Here is an 18531-nt window from a genome sequence, read left to right as displayed (position 1 = left end):
ATGTCTTACCTGTGCTGAGGACTCCAGAGCTGGACACAGTACTCCAGGTGGGGTCTCACCAGACCGGAGTAGAGGGGCAGAATCATCTCCCTCAACCTGCTGGCCACGCTTCTTTCGATGCAGCCCAGGATACATTTGGCTTTCTGGGCTGCGAGCACATGTTACCAGCTCACATCCAGTTTTTTGTCCGCCAGTATCCTCAAGTCCTTCTCCACAGGGCTGCTCTCAATCCCTTCATCCCCCACCATGTCTTGACACAGGGGCTTGCCCCGACCCAGGTGCTACCTTGCACTTGGCCTTGCTGAACCTCATGAGGTTCAAAATAATGGGCTAGTAAATTGCTCTTGATTAAATGGGCATTTCAAGCATCTTCATACCATTCTTCTGGCCAGCCAGTTGTTCTTTGCATGCTACAGTTCACTTTCAAGGAACTACATAACTTCAGCATTCATAGATCATCCATCCCTCATCACTAGGCTTCCGATATCCTATGATCAGTCAGCAAGTCAGCTGTCACACTCTCTCACTCAAATAAGCATACAAATGGCTTTCTCATTAAGTAAAACATCAAGATTCATTTTCAAACCACAACAAAGCTGCTCAGCTCTAGCTGCCAGAAGATCAGTCTGCTGCGCTAGGGTACTAATTGAGGGTGGGATGGGAATGGAGAAATAGGGAGAGTGGTAGCTGTATGCCAATTAGCCCTACAAGAATGCATGCTGCCCCTTCTTTTTGCACTGGCAGAAGTGATCTCATACTATTCATGCATTCGTTTTGCAAGTGCTTTGGACAACATCCACTGAAAGCAATTATTTGCATCCAGAAAGGTGGCACAGCTTATGATGGGCTTTAAAAGAAAGCAGGGAATCAGCACCTGAGCTGACTCAAAACTTAAGATAAAAATTCCAAAGACTGACAGCCAAACTGATTCTTCTATGTATATTTTTGCTTTTTAATAGTTTATTTAGACTTGAGTTCTTTAAACATTACATCAATTTGTATAACTACTTTTATGTAACACTGAGGGTATGATAAATTACTTTAATTATATCCAAAAAAAAAGGAAAACATATTCTATCCTACATTTAAAACATATTGTGTCCATGTCACCTTAGAAGTCCCACTTCATCAACTTTGTTTCAAAATGTAGATTTTCAAAATTTGTTCGCTGCTTAGCATTTCCAGTTGATTTTAACTGATGATCATTTTTGCAAAGAGATGGTGGTATTGCCTTCTAAGTCATCAGAGAAAAACCTCAAGAGCCCTGAGAGCCAATACATTACAACTTTTCTCAGCTATTCTAAAAGAGTGGAACATTAAAACTGTGTGTATTCTGGAATTAAATTTGTTAACCTGGTTTCTGAGGAAATTAAGTTTGTCAGCACATTGTTTGCCTGTCAGTATCTCTCCCCAGTAACTTTCCGGCATACTAAATAGAAACCAAATTTGACAAATCATCACAGGCCAGAGCTCCTACACATTTTGTGAAAACTGGTAGCCAATTAGGAGATAAGGACTAAAATTAGCACGCCTAGAATGGAAGAAATAAACAAGCAGAATTCACATCTTTTCCATTTTGGCTGCAAATTAGTACGCACATACTCATTTGCCAGCACATCTGTCTTTGAACCAGACACAGAACACCAGTCACATCTCCTGATTGGCCAAACAGGTGGGAAACGTGGGCCATAACTACAGTTACTGATTAGTGCTCAAGGAGAGCAACTCCAAGGATAATACATAAAAAACTGTAGAGACAGAGGAATAACTGAGGATACTGGTATGAAGTTTCAAGGAATACTGGACTAGACTCAGAGCTGTAAGATGCCAGGCATCACTGGTTCCGCAACTTGAACATACAATGTTTTATTCTTTGGACTGATGTTTTTAATCTGAGGATTGAAGCTTCCAGGGAAATTAGAACATTACTGAACTGGATAGGAGGAGGACAGGTTCTTCTTACTTCATGTAAAAAGAGTCATTTTTATAGTTACTTCAGTTACCTTCAGCTTACACTAGTCTCACATGCTAAGAAGTCAGGGAAAGAATGGTAAGCCTGTGCAGTATTACAGCAGCACAGTATTTGCCAAATATTCATACCTTAATATTAACAGAAAATGCTTTTGTGAATTTGTCATCCAAACAACCACTCATTTTGTATTAAGACTCAATCACCTCAAAATTTCTATTTCAATGTCATGATATAGTTGCTATTATGCAGACATAAAGGAATCATAAAGGAAAAATGGTTTCAAGCTTATTAAACAAATAAAAGAGAACTCAGGATCAGCTGAGGAGTGGTAAAGTAAAAGAAATACTTATTAAATCATTTCTCCATCCTCTATAAATCTGAACCAAATACCATAATTTTTAGATTCTCTCCAAAGTATAAGTATAACCTGGTTTTGTGAAAACTGAAAATAAAAGTCACTGATCTTACTATGATAAGAAATATAAACTTTTGTTTTAAAATCTAAGCTACTTTTCTTCAAATTCCTCCTCAGTAAAGTTTGTCCCTGTCCATACATGTAAGAAGAGGAATAAGTACCAGAAAGCGAAAAGGCAGGAAGGTTCTTTAGGTACGTGAAAACTCCCATCAAAAAAGGGGAAGGTCTCAACTATCAACTGCTGCTTAAGTGAAATTCATGTTTTATTAACTTTTGGATAGAAGCAAACCACACCTCAAGCTAAATCTTGCAACAGTTAACGCTAATTTTCATCATATGAGTAAGTGTCACCAGTACTGATGCTCTCCCTGTACTATACTCTCCTCACAAGCTGAAGGAATTTCCATCATGCAAGTATACTTTAAACTAATGATAAAATTTTCTGTTGTCTCTAGTCTGTAACTCCCAAGAGTGTCTACTTCTTGTCTGATGCTCAAATATGACACTTCTAAAGATTCGACAGGAAAAAAAGCCCTAATATAACTAGCATAATAATATCATAACAAAAACTGTTATGATATTAGAGAGGTAGGTCATGGAATGAGGGAGTATGAGGAAAGCAAGGAACGATATCTAGTCCAATAAAATGATCAAATAAATGTTATAGTGAATGAAGTTGGGGGGGGGGAGAAGAAAAAATCGTAAGCACTTTTTTTCTGTGACTGGGAAAAAAAAGCTATGTCGATAAACACATAATAAGGATTTAACATTCATGTTATCAAAGGAAGAAATCCTCTATTAAAAAAAGAAAAGAGAGAACAAGAAAACAGGGGAAGAACAGAAAAGATTTGTACATAGTTTTACACTTTCATAATACTTGGTAACTTTGCATACCTTCTTACAAAAACTCTCTTCTCCTTATTTAAAAAATGGTAACAAGAGCACATTTCAGACGACTTCTACTAATGGACTGTAAAGTATAGTGTAAGACTTTTCATGTGCCCTGTGCTGCCCCTAGCACAAGGCCACCTAGCATGCATGTAAAATACACGTACCACAACACGTCCAAGTATCCTTGTTCAGACCTAAGGTATTCCAGTGACCGGCAAAAGCCTCAGGGACCACACTCTGATAAACACTGATATAAGGGAAATACAGATTCGCATGACAGATTTTTCTGACTTACTCAAACAGGATGAATATTCAACCTGTGTCAAGAATACTAAAATCATCAGGATATGAGGTGAGCTTCTGTTTGCTTCAAACAGCACTACTATACAACTAACTTTTTAATCTTTTTATCTTTTTGGAAGGACAGGAAGATTCTTTCTAGTGGGAATGGAAAATTACCTTGCTACACCAGTTAGTGTTCTTAACTCCCTGAGAACAGTTTAAAAAAAACACAAAACAAAACAATTTAATGATGAGAATTTTTCATAAACACAAACACATGGGAAAGTCAGTGTTTGGAAAAAAAAAAAAAAGAAAAAGAAAAACCTAATAATCTGGGCTCTTCCTGGAAGTTTCTTAATGACACAAAATAGAAACTGGGTAAAAGGACAAGTACGAAAAGTAGAAGGAATAAAGAGCTTAAAATATCTCTGCCAGATGTTTGACAGACACTATTCTTTTGTTTAAAAACTATACCTTCAAGCAATTAGTTCTCCATCAGGCGGCTGCCAAGATACCAGATCTACAAGACGTTGTGTAACTATTCCAGTATTAGTTACTAACAACTTAAGGCAGTGCATGAAGGTGCCTGGAAAATCTTCTTTGTTGTAACAGAACAAGTGCTCTCACGTTACCCATCTATTTTAGGTATGGTACGTTTATTGTCCATCCATTTAGAACTTCTCTCCCATACCAAGTGCTGGTTCTGCTGGGGGATTCCCTTCTGAAACTTGCTACTTTCTTCTTCAGTATCCAGCTTTTTCATACCAAACACACATTTCCCCTCCTTATGAGCTCTCCTTATTCCACATCCTATTTCCTCTTGTCCGACACACCTCATTACCCACCTATCATTTTTTGACTGTTACAGTATTTAGAGAATTACCAGCTACATCTCTCTGCCCTTCCTTCCATCATTCTTGTTATTTCTGGACTGCTCAACAAGCAATCACCTTAACTGCCCTTTTGCTTTATATCTTCTGGAGTTCCTATTTTATCATGCAACTAAGTGTGAGTTATGCTCTCTTGCTCCTATGCTACTCATTTCCTTTGCAGCAGTCTCCCAGTGACTTTTGCCTCGGGATGATATCCCTCTTTCATTCCTTTGAAACAGTTGCTATTCAAAACAGTTCTTACTAGCCTCTCATATCTCACGCAACCAGTCTCTATACACACATCCCTTCCTACATTAATATATCTGTACGTGACCTCAGACTTCTTCTAATGTGCTCTCATTAAATAGCAAAGAGGAATCATAGAATCATTTACATTGGAAAAGACCCTTAAGATCACTGAGTCCAACCATTAACCTAGCACTGCCAAAACCACCATTAAATCATGTCCCTAAGCTACATGACCCACATCTACAAGTCTTAAATACCTCCAGGGATGGTGATTCAACCACTTCCCTCGACAGCCTGTTCCAGTGCTTGAAAAGTCTTTCGGTGAAGAAATTTTTCCTGATGTCCAATCTAAACCTCCCCTGGCCCAACTTTAGGCCATTTCCTCTCGTCCTATCACTTGTTACTTGGGAGAGGAGACCAATCCCCACGTCAGTACAACCTCCTTTCAGGTAGTTGTAGAGAGTGATAAAGTCTCCTCTCAGCCTTCTTTTCTCCAGGTTGAAGAACCTGAGTTCCCTCAGCTGATCCTCACAGACTTGTGTCCAAGACCCTTCACCAGCTTCGTTGCTCTTCTCTGGACACGCTCCAGGACCTCAATGTCTTTTCTTCTAGTGATGGGCCCAAAATTGAACAAAGTACTCTAGGTGTGGTCTCAGCAGTTCTGAGTACAGGGGGATGATCACTCCCCTAGTCCTCCTGGACACACTATTTCTAACACAAGCCAGGATACTGTTGGCTTTCTTGGCCACCTGGGCATACCATTGGGTCATATTCAGACAGCTGTCGACCAATATCCCCAGGTCCTTTTCTGCCAGGCAACTTCCCCAGCCACTGTTACTGAAGCCTGTAGCGCTGCATGGGGCACTTGTGCCTCAAGTACAGGACCCAGCACTTGACGTTGTTGAACATCATACCATTGGTCCTGGCCCATTGATCCAGCCTGTCCAGATCCCCCTGGAGAGCCATCCTACCCTCCAGCAGATCAACACTCCCACCCAACTTGGTGTCGTCTGCAAACTTACTGAGGGTGCACTCAATCCCGTCGTCCACATCATTGATAAAGACATTAAACAGAGCAGGCCCCAATACTGAGCTCTGGGGAACACCACTTGTGACCGGCTGCCAACTGGATTTAACTTCATTCACCACAGCTCTTTGGGCCTGGCCATCCAGCAAAGAGTATGCCCACCCGAGCCACAAGCAGACAGTTTCGCAGGAGAACGCTATGAGAAACAGTGACAAAGGCTTTACTAAAGCCTAGGTAAACAACCTTTACAGCCTTTCCCTCATCCACTGAGCAGGTTACCTTATCATAGGAGATCAGGTTAGTCAAGCAGGACCTGCCTCTCATGAACCTATGCTGACTGGGCCTGATCACCTGCTTGTCCTGTACTTGCCACATGATGGCACTCAGGATTGTCTGTCCCATAACCTTCCCAGGCACTGAGGTCAGACTGACAAGCTCCCCGGATGCTCCTCCAGCCCTTCTTTTGGATGGCATCACATTCACTCACCTCCAGTCTAATGGACCTCCCCGGTTAGCCAGGACTGCTGATAAATGATGGAAGTGGCTTGGTGAGAGCACATCCACCCTTAGTACCCTTGGGTGGATCCCAACGGTACAGCTGATTCTGAAAATAATGATGATAGCCCATTATCACACTAAAAATTTTGAGAGGTCATCTATGTGGCCATGTCATGTATCATCTATGATGACATCATAATGGCTACAAATTTAATGGAAAATACTCCCCTAACCACTTAGAGATTCAGATATAACTTGGCATTTACTGGTTGCTCTATGCCAGTGATATGCTGTATGTATTGTTTATGTAAAAAATCTCATTTCCGTTTGCCTTGCTCCACCACGAGCTTTGAAACACTGTTTTCTTTAAAAGAGGTGGGCTTTCTTGGGAACACTTCCTTTCAAGACAAAAAAAAAAAGTTGTTTTAAGATTTTTAGTTTAAAAAGTATTAAGAATTATACTGTGGCAAATAAGTTTTGTTTTCTATTGGTCAGTTTTATTTTCCTGGCTAGTTTTCATTCTCTACTGAAATGAGCAAGGTTAGAATCTAGGGAAACAAGCAAAGAACTCCTGAACTGCAGAAGAAAAAAAGAGAACAAAAATAATGAAGGAATAAACACAACTTTATAGACATTTTAAAGCATGTTTGGAGATTTTTATTTGAAACTGTCTTATTCTCATTATTACAGTTATTTGGAAACCAAGTAAGCCAAATCATAAGATGGCACTCTTGTTCTAAAACAGCTTCCAAAGAGCTAGTCCAGATTCACTGCTTACATTTGCACCTTACCTCAACACACAGTATGTTTTAGGATATAGACAAGCCCCAATTCCAACATTTGACTCATGAAAAACAGTGAACAAAAATTCGCTCACATTTCACTCCTCACTCTGAGCTCCTGATCCTACTGGAATTTTACTTGTTTCTGCCCCTAGTTGGGGTAGTGAATCTTTGAGACTGAACTCTTTCACACTGTCATCAACTTTAAAGACCTTGCAGTCTAACTTCTCACCCTACCAAGCTGCTATACACTAATATCTTAAATTGGTAGTTGTCCAATTAAACTGCTGAGAGCCAGTTTGTATACAACATTTCCTTGACCACAGATAAAAAGAATTTATACAGGTCTACAAACACACAACAAACTAGCTTGCAACACAACTGAATGAATCCAACCAGATCTCTAGATAGCACACACAATCTTAAATTTGTGAATTTAAGAGCTTATTATTAGTGTCATGGAAATCTCAGTATCGAGCTTACTGGTGATTTAAATAGAAATTCTCCAAGAGGAATTACACAAATACTCTGCTGGACCCAATTTTGACCTGTTTACTCAACACAAAAATTACAGAATGGAAAAGCATGAGTCTAAGTCAGATGACTGCAGAACAGAAAAGACACCAGAATAAAAATGAATAGAATATTTGCATTCTAAAAAAATGATAACTGATTTGCATTCTAAGTAGTTAGTTTTGAATATATATATATACATGCACAGAGATTTAATTTGGTATTAAATGCCCTATGAATCGTGACACATGTTTGCAACAGAAATAGCGTAATGGTAATTTATTTTTTTGATATAAAATCAGTACAAGAATTTTAAATCCCTTCTCTTATATGATTTAAAGGACAATAAAAAGGTTACTGAATTTAGCAGCTGGCCACTTTTGTGCTGAAAACCCTAACTAAAAAACTTTTCCCTTAATTGCTCTTCACTACTGACCTCTGCAGCACAAGACAAACTGAAAAGAATTTTATCATGGCTATACCAATCGCCAATTTGCAATGAATTCACGATTGAGTTGTATTCTCCTTCTAGGAACCTCTCCTCCTCCAAACCCCATATTCTATTAGGAAAAAAATCCAACGCTACCCCTTCCCTTCTACACCCATTTCAGCCTTGCTTCCTTCTTCATTTGGCAGTAAGCTTCAGGCTCAGCAATGCAAAGGTTGCAGAAAGATGTCTGCAATGACAGCAGTAAGCAATTAAGCACGTGTACTGTAATAGAACCATTTTTTTAAATTGTATTTTATGCATGCATATATACCCATAAATTACATCTGATAAAAGACTATACTGTGTACTGCAAGTATCTCACAGTTCCTTTAAAATAAAAGTTACAAAGTTTCCCATGACCATGTTTGCATGTTTTTTTCATTATTGTACACTACCACACCAAGAAACCACAGATGTTTTGTTTTACGAGAGCATCTTACTAGTCTACGTGGCCTACCACACACACTTTATATAAACCACTTGAGCTAAGGAAAAGTTTTCATTTCTATCCTGAAGTACAGTAGTTTGATAACGGCTGTATACAATATTGCCAGAAGCAAAAAACTGCATAGTTTGCTGTGTTTAATTGCTTCAGTAATCTGCTGAAACAAAATCTGTGTGAATAGCAGATCAGAATTTGCTGTTAATATTAGTATAACTGATGATGTGGCAACTGTAGAAACTTTAGAAACAGCTGCTGGAACAGTTCCTGGGGAACAAAAAAAAAGCCACAATTCCTCAGAATTCTATCTCACAGAGTATAAGTTTGGAAATTTCATAAGCTTTCAAAAGACCTTTTCCTTAGGACATTTACATGGTCTGTAAAAGAATGTCAGTAATTTAACACTTGAACTGTTTTAAGCAGAATTCAAGCCCAATCTAGCACAGTTTCCCCCTCCTTCAAGAAACTGTTGTGCTTAGAATTATTTATTAGTAACACAAGTAATGCAAGAATTTTTACATGCATTTCCATAGAGCTAAAATGACTGCTGCCAAGTATTGCAGAGTTTAAAGAGAAAGTCCTGTTTGCTTTCTAACTTTGCACACACTTGGACTTTATAGAAAAAAAAGTAGTGATTTGCAAGTATACTGAGAAATAAACTGATGGAACACATTAGCTATTTTGTTTTGAATTGTGTATAAGTTTATTTTTCGTCAGTTTTCATAACTGGTTTATATGCCTTTCCAAGACTTTAGACCGTTTTCAGTGACATATAAGAGACTGTATGACCAGCTTCAAGGAAGTATTTAAAACCACGTGCAAGCCGGGGATATGGAGATTTTGGCAGTGCCAGGATACAACCACAGCTTCAATTTTGACGACAGAGCATTCTAAGCACCTGTACTTTTTCAAAAGTATCTAAGTGCTAGCCACTTTACCTTAACAATAATTTTGAAGTGGTGACAGATGAACCTAAAGCTGACTTAAGTTGCCCAAAAGACAGAGTCTCTCTGATCTACCTTAACCATACTGATAGATAGCTTAGGACCGTACTAGAACTGGTGTCCACCATCTGAGGAACAGTTTAGATGTTGAGGCACTTATCAGAACTGAAAAGCCTAAAATTACAGACCTTCTTCAACGTGAAGGAGTCTAGGACAAATGCTTCTACTTCCACAGAGTGACTTGGCCGGCATGACAGATAGGTGCTGGAACAAACAAGGCTGATAAGCCAGAGACAAAACAGCAAAAGGGAACTCATCTGTAGACCAGCAAGAAGAATTTCCTTGGGGGTAAAGAGTTCGGAGTTCCAGTATTTCCTTTGAGGGAGCTCATGTATTTTATGTTAATTGTTGGATAAGCAGCCTTTGGAGCACTGCCGAGGACTTTTCCTACGGAAACGCTCACACTGGTGAAATACATGACCAGACTCCCCTCACCCCATAGAATCTCCCTTTTTTCCCTGGACAGTAGCCCAGCGTTAGTATTGGTTAGTATTTGTGATTAGTGCACTCTGCTGGTCACTGAGATCACAGGATTCCACTCAAACTGAGGGAACCTACACACCAGCTTTCTCAACTACTGGAAAATTTTTAGCAACTAAGCCATTAAACAAAAAAAGGCAGCATTTTCCCCATCAGACAGAGGCATGCCTTGAAAGAAGGCATAAAATTTTGAATTATGAGCAGTAAGACATCTCACAGCTCAGTCCAATACCGGATAATACTGGTCAGATACCTCACCTTATGCCTTACCTCCCCTTTAGGCAGCTATAAAGTCCGCACACAGGAATATTAAATTGCCCTAAAGGAACTCCTGAATTTCCACGTAGCCCAGGGGATAGTACACGAAACAGATCTTTGGGGGTAGCTACTTTATTTCAAAGAGAAGCCTGGATCACCGCACTGGGCTGGCTGCCCAGTATTTCAGACTGCTTTAAACACCATAGTGCCTGCAGCACTCAGTCGCTGTTATTTTGAAAGTTTCCATATAGGATTCTTTTTCATCACTGGTAAAGAAGATCCAGGAATGCACTTAAAAATATCACAATATACCTTATGTAACACTAGACCTTTGGATAATATACTAAAAATTGAATGTTCACAACAGCTTCTTCATGCTAGCGAAAAGCAATTTCCAAGAAAACCCAAGAAAGAAGGCCTAAGTGTTCATTTCTCTGATTACTGTGGGAAATACAACTCCTGAAAATTACATCTTGCTTTACTTATTACTGGACTGCAACTTGTTTTTAAGAGTTCTTTTGCAACAGGTAAGAGACTAGGATTTTTCTTCCCCCTTAATATACCCCTGGTCACATTTTCCAAAAATAAATATAAACTTATTTAAATATAACAGTGAAACTATAAGAGTCTTCTTTCAAGTTGATTTGTAATTACTCTCCAGTGAACTTATTATGCAACATTATCAAGATCAGAGAAAAGTAAGGGCTCCTTTGGCTTCCTCTTTGAACCCTGGAGTTCTCCTGCCCTTGGAGCCTTGACCACTAGTTAATTTCCGTTAACAAACACCTCCTGAACAACATAACTGAAGGTCATATAATCATCCTGACTATTTTAGGGTTTGCTGGTTGAACACCCTCCCCAAATCTTATGTTGATTTCACAGAAATGTCACTGCCTAAAGACTGAAGTGAAATGAAGAACATCACATTTCTACCAGCCCCACAAGCCAAGTGACCAGCCCACTGTGGTGGAAGAGGGACAGCCCATCTCCACTCCTCTTCCACACGCCTCCCATTCATCCCTGGTCCCATGTTCCTGCTGTTCTCACTCCCTCTAAGACCGTGCTACCGTAAATCAGTAGCAGAAAACTACCCTAGCAAAAAATTTATTCTGCACACAGAAGAGGGAGGCACAACCATGTGGCTGGAATGGGTGAGCAGCAAAAGAGAGTGAGAAGCCCCAGCTTCAGAAGCAGTGAGTCCAGCTGCCCATGAAACCACAGTCAGAGAATCACTCCTTTGGGGGCACGCCGCATGTGTCTGAGACACCACATACTGAACTGCAAAGCAATTCTTCACAAAAAGGCTTATATGAAAGGCCTTTCAATGTTAAAAACTGCTGCAGTTTCTATAGCCTAAAATGGGGTGTGTGTGTATGTCATGAATAAGAAAAATCTTGAATTATATGTCTAAATTGTCATCTTAAGTCAATGAAAACACAGAGAGGCTTGTCACATCTGAGTGATGTGGCAGTCATAATGGTAAAGAATACTGAAAATAAGGAAGATCTTAAGTAACTGCAAACAAATACCATGGAGAAGTCTTAAACTCACTTTGTATGAAATGTTTCTCTGCAAAAATGGTTATCATTCAACGACTAAAAACCTTTAAATTAATTTCATTTCAGATCAATTTAAAATTGACAAATATACAAGCACGATGGACCTACTGTATCAATAACAGAAATATATAACGCACTAAGGACTCTTATGGGTAAGTAATCTGTTTTTTTACATTTAATGCACCTTAGAAAAATCATGAAGCAGTTCCTGGCTATATAGGTCAATTCAGCTTCAGGAAGAATGCATGACCTTCTCAAATTCCTCTCTATTCTTTAACAATTCCACCTGATATGCCAGTCAGACCATGTTTTTTTCACTGCTACGCAGAAGCTTTGGTCACCAAAACTGATTTACTTTTAAAAGCATATACCTGGCCTTTCAGAAATTTGTGAATGAAGGCATGCATAAACGCAGCTTCAGTAACTGTTTTTCTACTTACATCCGTTATCTTAGCTATGCCTGACCAATTAATGACAAACATGACACCTACCCATGCTACACCAGGCCAACCCAGCCTTTATAGAAGTATTTGCAAATGAACATTTACTTCTGGTTGCACTGTGATAGAAGATGCAAGTGTCACAGAATTACAGAAATAACTCAGACTGCAGTTTCAGACTTTCAAAAGCTGTTATGTCAGTCTGTCTTCACAAGTTAAGGTCATTTCCCATGGCTTTTTGTCTGATGTTTTTCATAATAAGCCATACTATCTATCTCTGACTTTGCTCTACATCAGTGTAAATCCTTATCCTTATGTCCACATTGCTTTCTGAACATATCATTCATTTAAATTGCAGTCCAGATAACTCAAAGGTCAGGATGTCAGTCCTAAATCTAAAGAGTAAAAGGGCCTGTGTATCACCATATTGTGTACCACAACATAAATTTTTGGGACCCAAAACACTACTGAGTGGAATCCAACACCTTGAGCTTCATTACTAAGCTCCCTACATAGCATTTTTTAAATCTGCACTTTGTTTAGCAGACTGAAAAATGTGCATGCACACATATTACTCTGAAGATATTCTTTTATCTTGACTCTAACTTTTAGGAAAAAAGAAAAAGAACACTTCAATTGTGGATGACAAGTGTTATGTAGACATTAGGTTTTATTACCTAAAAAACATAACTTTGTAAATAAAGCTTAATCTTTTCTAATTCACTAATAGGTCCATAACATTTTTATAGTGAGAAATTACTTTGGAGGGATGCCATTATTAGATACAAATTTAAGACAAAAAAATCACCTGGTACCAAAGTTTCCATGCCCAAAAAAGTTTGGCAAATTCAATTCATATGTCCCATGGACAGAAGCAGCTCTCAACTCTGAGAAGATTTAAAATTGCTTTACATAATATGATGCGTTACTAATATTCAACTTCAGCGATTACAGCACTCATATAGATACAAACTCGAACACTTATTTTTAAAACAATTCATACAGACATCATTTGCATTAGCTTCACGGTCTTTCTTCAACTTAATTCCCTGAAGCAGTTGTAAGAAAAATTTAATTCAAAAAAAAAAGAAAGAAAAGGAGGCAGAGTGATAACTGTATTTGTTGCAATTATATGATAGTGTTAGCAGAGTATGACTGTAAAAACAGAACATAATTTAAGAAGCACGGGTTCTGAAAAAAACATAAATCTGGGTTGGATCTCATTCAAAAGCTTCAATTTCACACTACTGTATATGGCTGATCAACAACAATCCTTTTTCACATTAAACATGAGCTATCTCCCTTTAAACTTGTCCTCGTCCATGGCTGTTGATGATTATGTGCTGCCATCTAGCAAATGTTTCCAGAAAAGCTTAATTTTGGAAGCGATTTTGTGACAAGACACCTGAAAATTCTTAGAAAGCTTTTTAAAATAGGAAACACATACAAGACAGAAATAGTTTTTTAAAAAGATTCCTTCAGTCTGCATGCTTATAAAATTAACCACGAGCACGAGATGAGAATACAATTAGGCTTAATACAGACAAACCCCAAAAAAGCATGATCATATGCAGTCGATACATAATAATTTTAAGACTGAACTTTTTAATTCTACGCATTGTTTTCCCTTGTGTAAAAGAACATGATGAGTAGAAAATGGTAAGAAATACTGCATTCTTCTCTTCTTTCTCAAAAGCTCCAGTCTTCACTGTTTCACTTTGTTCTAGCTAATTGCAGTCTTTACTTCCTCCCACCACCAACTCTGTCCTGGGCACAGAAATCAAAATGCAATAATCCCTTACAGGAATGGGATGTCTGAATTACAAAAACATTTGTGTTTTTTAACTCTTTTCAATCTTAGTTTTTCAGTCATGCAGTCACACTGAAACTATACCTACCACATTATTAAATTACTTAAAATTACTGCACCTTGCTAACTGTGAGTTCTGCTAAGATCTTGCTTTTTCTGTTATTATCTGGGTATGTATGCAACTAGAGAAAAATATAAAGAACATTTATACACTCTTGGCACAATACCTGTTTGTTAACATGGAAATAATGAGCTTCTGAAGCTGTTACATAGATATAAACAACTTTACATGAAAAAATAAACTAAATTATGGATAGAATGTCTGAACTGATTATTCTGTGAATAGCTGAATAATTATGACCGATTTCTTACATTTTTCTGTCTTATTTCACTTCATCACAACAACTGCAATTCCCTCTTTCTTTCATCCAGGATTCTTACCGCTGCACAGTAATTTCAGATCCCATTCATGCAGTCACCTAAACGGTATGACATTTTCATTCTTTGTTCCCTATTAGATCAGAACAGTTGGGAGCATATTGCTTCATGGAAGCACTACTCTTTAACCAAATGATAATTTTAGAAAAAAAAACCCCAACTTTTGAGGTCTCTACTCCTTTCCAAAATCTCTGAAATTAGTCAATGAATTCAAAAGCTGTCAGAAAGGACACAGACATCACAGTCCTTTATTTGTCTCATTTCCTTTGTGTATTAGATTTTCATAATAATAATATTATTAAACTTCCAAGTTTCTTTAGTGATAAGAAGTTAAATCATCACCCAGTTAAATGTTCTTTAATTTCAACACATGTACACTTTACTTCATTATAATATTGGAATCAAAGGCTTGATTTTTACACTGTACTAACAAAACTTTCCATTAAGAGTGAGAGGGTTGTTTTGTTGTTTTTTTTTTTTTTCCACCAGGACAGTAATACCAGAATAAGTCCTGCCACTGAATTACACTGAAGCTACCTACTCCAGTGTTTAGTAATTATCCTTGCCATTCAGAAATAAGCTACACAAATATCTCTTATCTGTACAAGCAGATGCTGTGCAGCTTTTACCTATGACAATACAACTTACAGGAATGCTGTAGACACTCCAGAACAAATAAGTTTTTGGACATCAATAACTATTTTTTTGTTAGTTACTAGTATCAAATATATAACAGGAAGTGATGAAAATAAAGGTTAATTAGAATTAAGAAAGTTGTAAATTCACATTACTGAGAAACACTGGTCTTAAACTATTTGCTCTTCCTGTAAACAAAATATGAATCGGTAAAAAATATTTTGAAACCCATCATCCTAGAATTTCTTAAGACTTCATAATTTTGGAGGCCATTACAGTTTATGATATTAATTAATAGCAGAAGTCTGCCTTTGCCAGAATTAAAACCTGGAATAAGAAAATATAAGACAGCTGAATTTATAAGGCCTTACACATAACTAATGTAAAATCAGCTAAGACAAACAAGTTTATCAGCTATACAAACGTCACAAAGTTCTTCCTGCAATAACTACCGTCATGCCTATTTGATATAGACAAACGGGGGAAGACGTTGGTTGACTGTGGAATGCCAAAGGTACATAGTACATACAGCTGCTTTGTAATGACAGTAAATTTTTCCCTTAGCAAATTGTAAGAATACACAAGAAAAATCCAATAGTTCATGTAAAACATTAGACTTTCAAAAATCATTACTGTATTGATGCTCAAATTCCACCATTTCACCTTTATTAGAGGAAGATAAGTATCTCTTACCAGTAAAATATGTTCTTAAAAGGGAATCTCAGTCATAAATACAGAGGATATCCAGGTATTGGTACAGAAAATATTTATTTCAGATTTTATGACTTAGGGTCATCAGAGTAATTAATACAGCTCTGATGCTTATGAAAAGGCATAGGTAGGTGTAGAAATGGAAAAAATTGCTTAACTATTCACACTAGGTCTCCATCCTACTCTTAGCCAGCCCGACCTTCTGTCCCTCTTGATTTCAGTCTCTGTACTACCTTACATCTTGGACAGACCTGTATTTAGAGAGTGTCTACTTTTTGTCCGAGCTGTGATGAAGCTTTAGCTGTGAGAGCTGTGATGAGCTTTAGCCTGGAGAAGAGAAGGCTGAGGGGAGACCTTATTATGGCATACAAGTATCTAAAGGGTGGGTTGAAGGAGGATAGTGCCAGACTCTTTTCATTGGTTCCCAGTGACAGGACAAGGGGCAATGGGCACAAGCTGGAACATAGGAAGTTCCGTTCAAATACACGGAAAAACTTCTTTACAGTGAGGGTGACAGAGCACTGGAACAGGCTGCCCAGAGAGGGTGTGGAGTCCCCTTCTCTGGAGATTTTCAAGACTCGCCTGGATGCAGTCCTGAGTAATGTGCTCTGGGCAATCCTGCTTTAGCAGGGGAGTTGGACTAGATGATCTCTAGAGGACCCTTCCAACTCTGAAGTTTCTGTGATTCTGTGAAAGCTCATACCTCCAGAAAATCTAAGAAACTTACTTTCAGTTTCCTCTTAGGACAGGGTGATGTTTGAACTGTAAAAAGGAACAGCGTCTCCAGTGTCCTTACTGAAATTTTTCAATATTTCATACAGAAACTCATTGTATTCTGTCTTTTTCTGAAGAACTGTTTGGTCATTCCTCAGTCAAATAACACTTCTTTTTTTCATCCCTTTTTATATGAGTATTTCTTTGGTGAAAGACTATGAATCACCACCTGAACTTGATCAATCAAAAAAATCCCTGCTTCAACAATGAATGAAATACTCTCTTCTTTCCTTGGTGATTCACAGGCATATTTCAATGGGAAATCACCCACAACTGAACTTTTGTTAATAGCAAGGACAAAAATCTTCCAATAAATTACCAAGTAAATATCCATATTTTATGTATTACCAAACTACAATTTTTCTGACAAACAGACTACCTCTTACTAAATTCCTGACTTGCAAATCAATCTTTCTCAAAGTTACTAAATACCTAAAACATAAAACTTACTTTAAATACAAGTATAATCTGAAAATGCTTGCATAATCTGTCATTTTGGTTCTGCTGATGACATACAGCAACTTGAACCATACTGTGAATTATCTAGGAATTCTGGAAGCACACAATGCTATCTGCAGAGGCTGATACAACACATGCTCAGTAGAACTGTCAGCTACACTTTAAATGTTGCAGCAACAGTTTAAAGAGGCTGGTTGTGTCAAACATCATTGAACACAATGATTTGCAAATGCGCAGTCAACATCCACCACAGTTGAAACACATATAATTCATTTAATTCATGCTACAGAGCGGGGAAAAAAAATCCGAAAGAAACACGAAACACCAAACTTCTCACAGAACAGGAAAAAACTAGTTCTAACCCATTCATTTCTCATTCTGAACCCCTCCACCTCCAAGGAAGTCGGGCAACGCCATAACTTTACTATCCGGGAGACAGGCAGCTGAGACTTTGGCAGGTCCGCTAGCAATACCTGTAAAACTTCAGCGCGAACACACACACAGTAAGACACGACATGATATGATGATGAAATGATTGACGCTCAATGACAGGATGTTGAACCGAAGCACACGCGCCGACAATTGTGTTGGGCCCCCCTAAAGGTAGTTTACTTTCTTCACAAAGCCCTTTGGCTGAGAGCCAGCACAGTGCGCAGCGTCTCCCGGGGGGTCGGAGGCGGCCCTCTCAGGCCACATGGCGACAGCGGCAGCCGGGGCCGCAACGGGACCTTCCCTACCGCTTCCACCGGCCCTGGGGAGACTCGGGTCCGGCCCGGCCCGGCCCGGCCCGCTCGCAGGGGGACACGCCGCCCCCGAGCTCTGCCGCTTCCCTCCCCTCCCGCTGCCCCGGCCCTCTCCAACGGCCGCTGCCCCGGCCTGGCCCTCCCCGGCCCAACCGTCCCCAGCCGGCCTGCTCCCACCGCCACCCCAAAGGAGGCGCGTGGCTCACCTCGTTGTTGAGGTTCAGCACGGGAGCCATAGCGCCGGCCCCTGACCGCAGAGCTCCGCCGGCCCCCGGCCCGTCCCGGCCGGCGCCGCCGCCCCTCCGAGCTCTCCCCACGCCGCTGCAGCGGCAGCGCGAAGCGAAACCCCGCGCATGCGCCGTGCCAGCCCCACTCCAGGCTGGAACTCGATGGTCAGAGCCTCTCTAGGCCGGCTCTCTAAGGCCTCGGTCCTCCAGGCCCTCCCCGGGCAGCGCGCAGGACACTTTCCGTTAGAAATGAGGGTAAAAAGGGTTTTCTTCTGGTTCTCGCGGGTGAGAAGCAGGAAGAGGATCCGGAGTGGCGCGTCGGAGGCAGCTTTTTGGAAAGAGCTCACCTCGCATTAGGTTAAACCTGAAAATTCTCGTTGTTGTGGTGTATTTTATGCTGTTGCATTGCATCATCAGCTGGCCGAACCAAAGAGCTGAGAAGATGTGCACCTCTAAATCCTCGAACTAAAGAGACATCTGCCCTCGGAATTGTTTTTAATCTTAGAAATAATCTGAGATTCTTGCTTTTTTCATCTTGCTGCTGTTACAGAATTAGCCT

The 18531-nt window shown here is 39.4% G+C and overlaps 1 protein-coding gene across 2 annotated transcripts in view; it reads right to left on the bottom strand.

Annotated features, from left to right (window-relative positions):
- The window catches only part of SRFBP1 (serum response factor binding protein 1), an 81908-nt gene extending 63809 nt beyond the window's left edge, over positions 1 to 18099 (bottom strand). For both annotated transcript variants that reach the window (XM_054184813.1, XM_054184814.1), the window contains exon 1: positions 17952 to 18099. In XM_054184813.1, coding sequence (XP_054040788.1) covers positions 17952 to 17981 — 30 coding nt within the window. In that variant the 5' untranslated portion in view covers positions 17982 to 18099. The remainder of the gene's footprint in view (positions 1 to 17951) is intronic.
- Positions 18100 to 18531: the final 432 nt, after the last annotated feature.

The sequence above is a fragment of the Rissa tridactyla genome, chromosome Z (genome assembly GCF_028500815.1).
Source record: "Rissa tridactyla isolate bRisTri1 chromosome Z, bRisTri1.patW.cur.20221130, whole genome shotgun sequence".
Taxonomy (NCBI): domain Eukaryota; kingdom Metazoa; phylum Chordata; class Aves; order Charadriiformes; family Laridae; genus Rissa; species Rissa tridactyla.
This window is presented reverse-complemented; position numbering and strand designations above follow the sequence as displayed.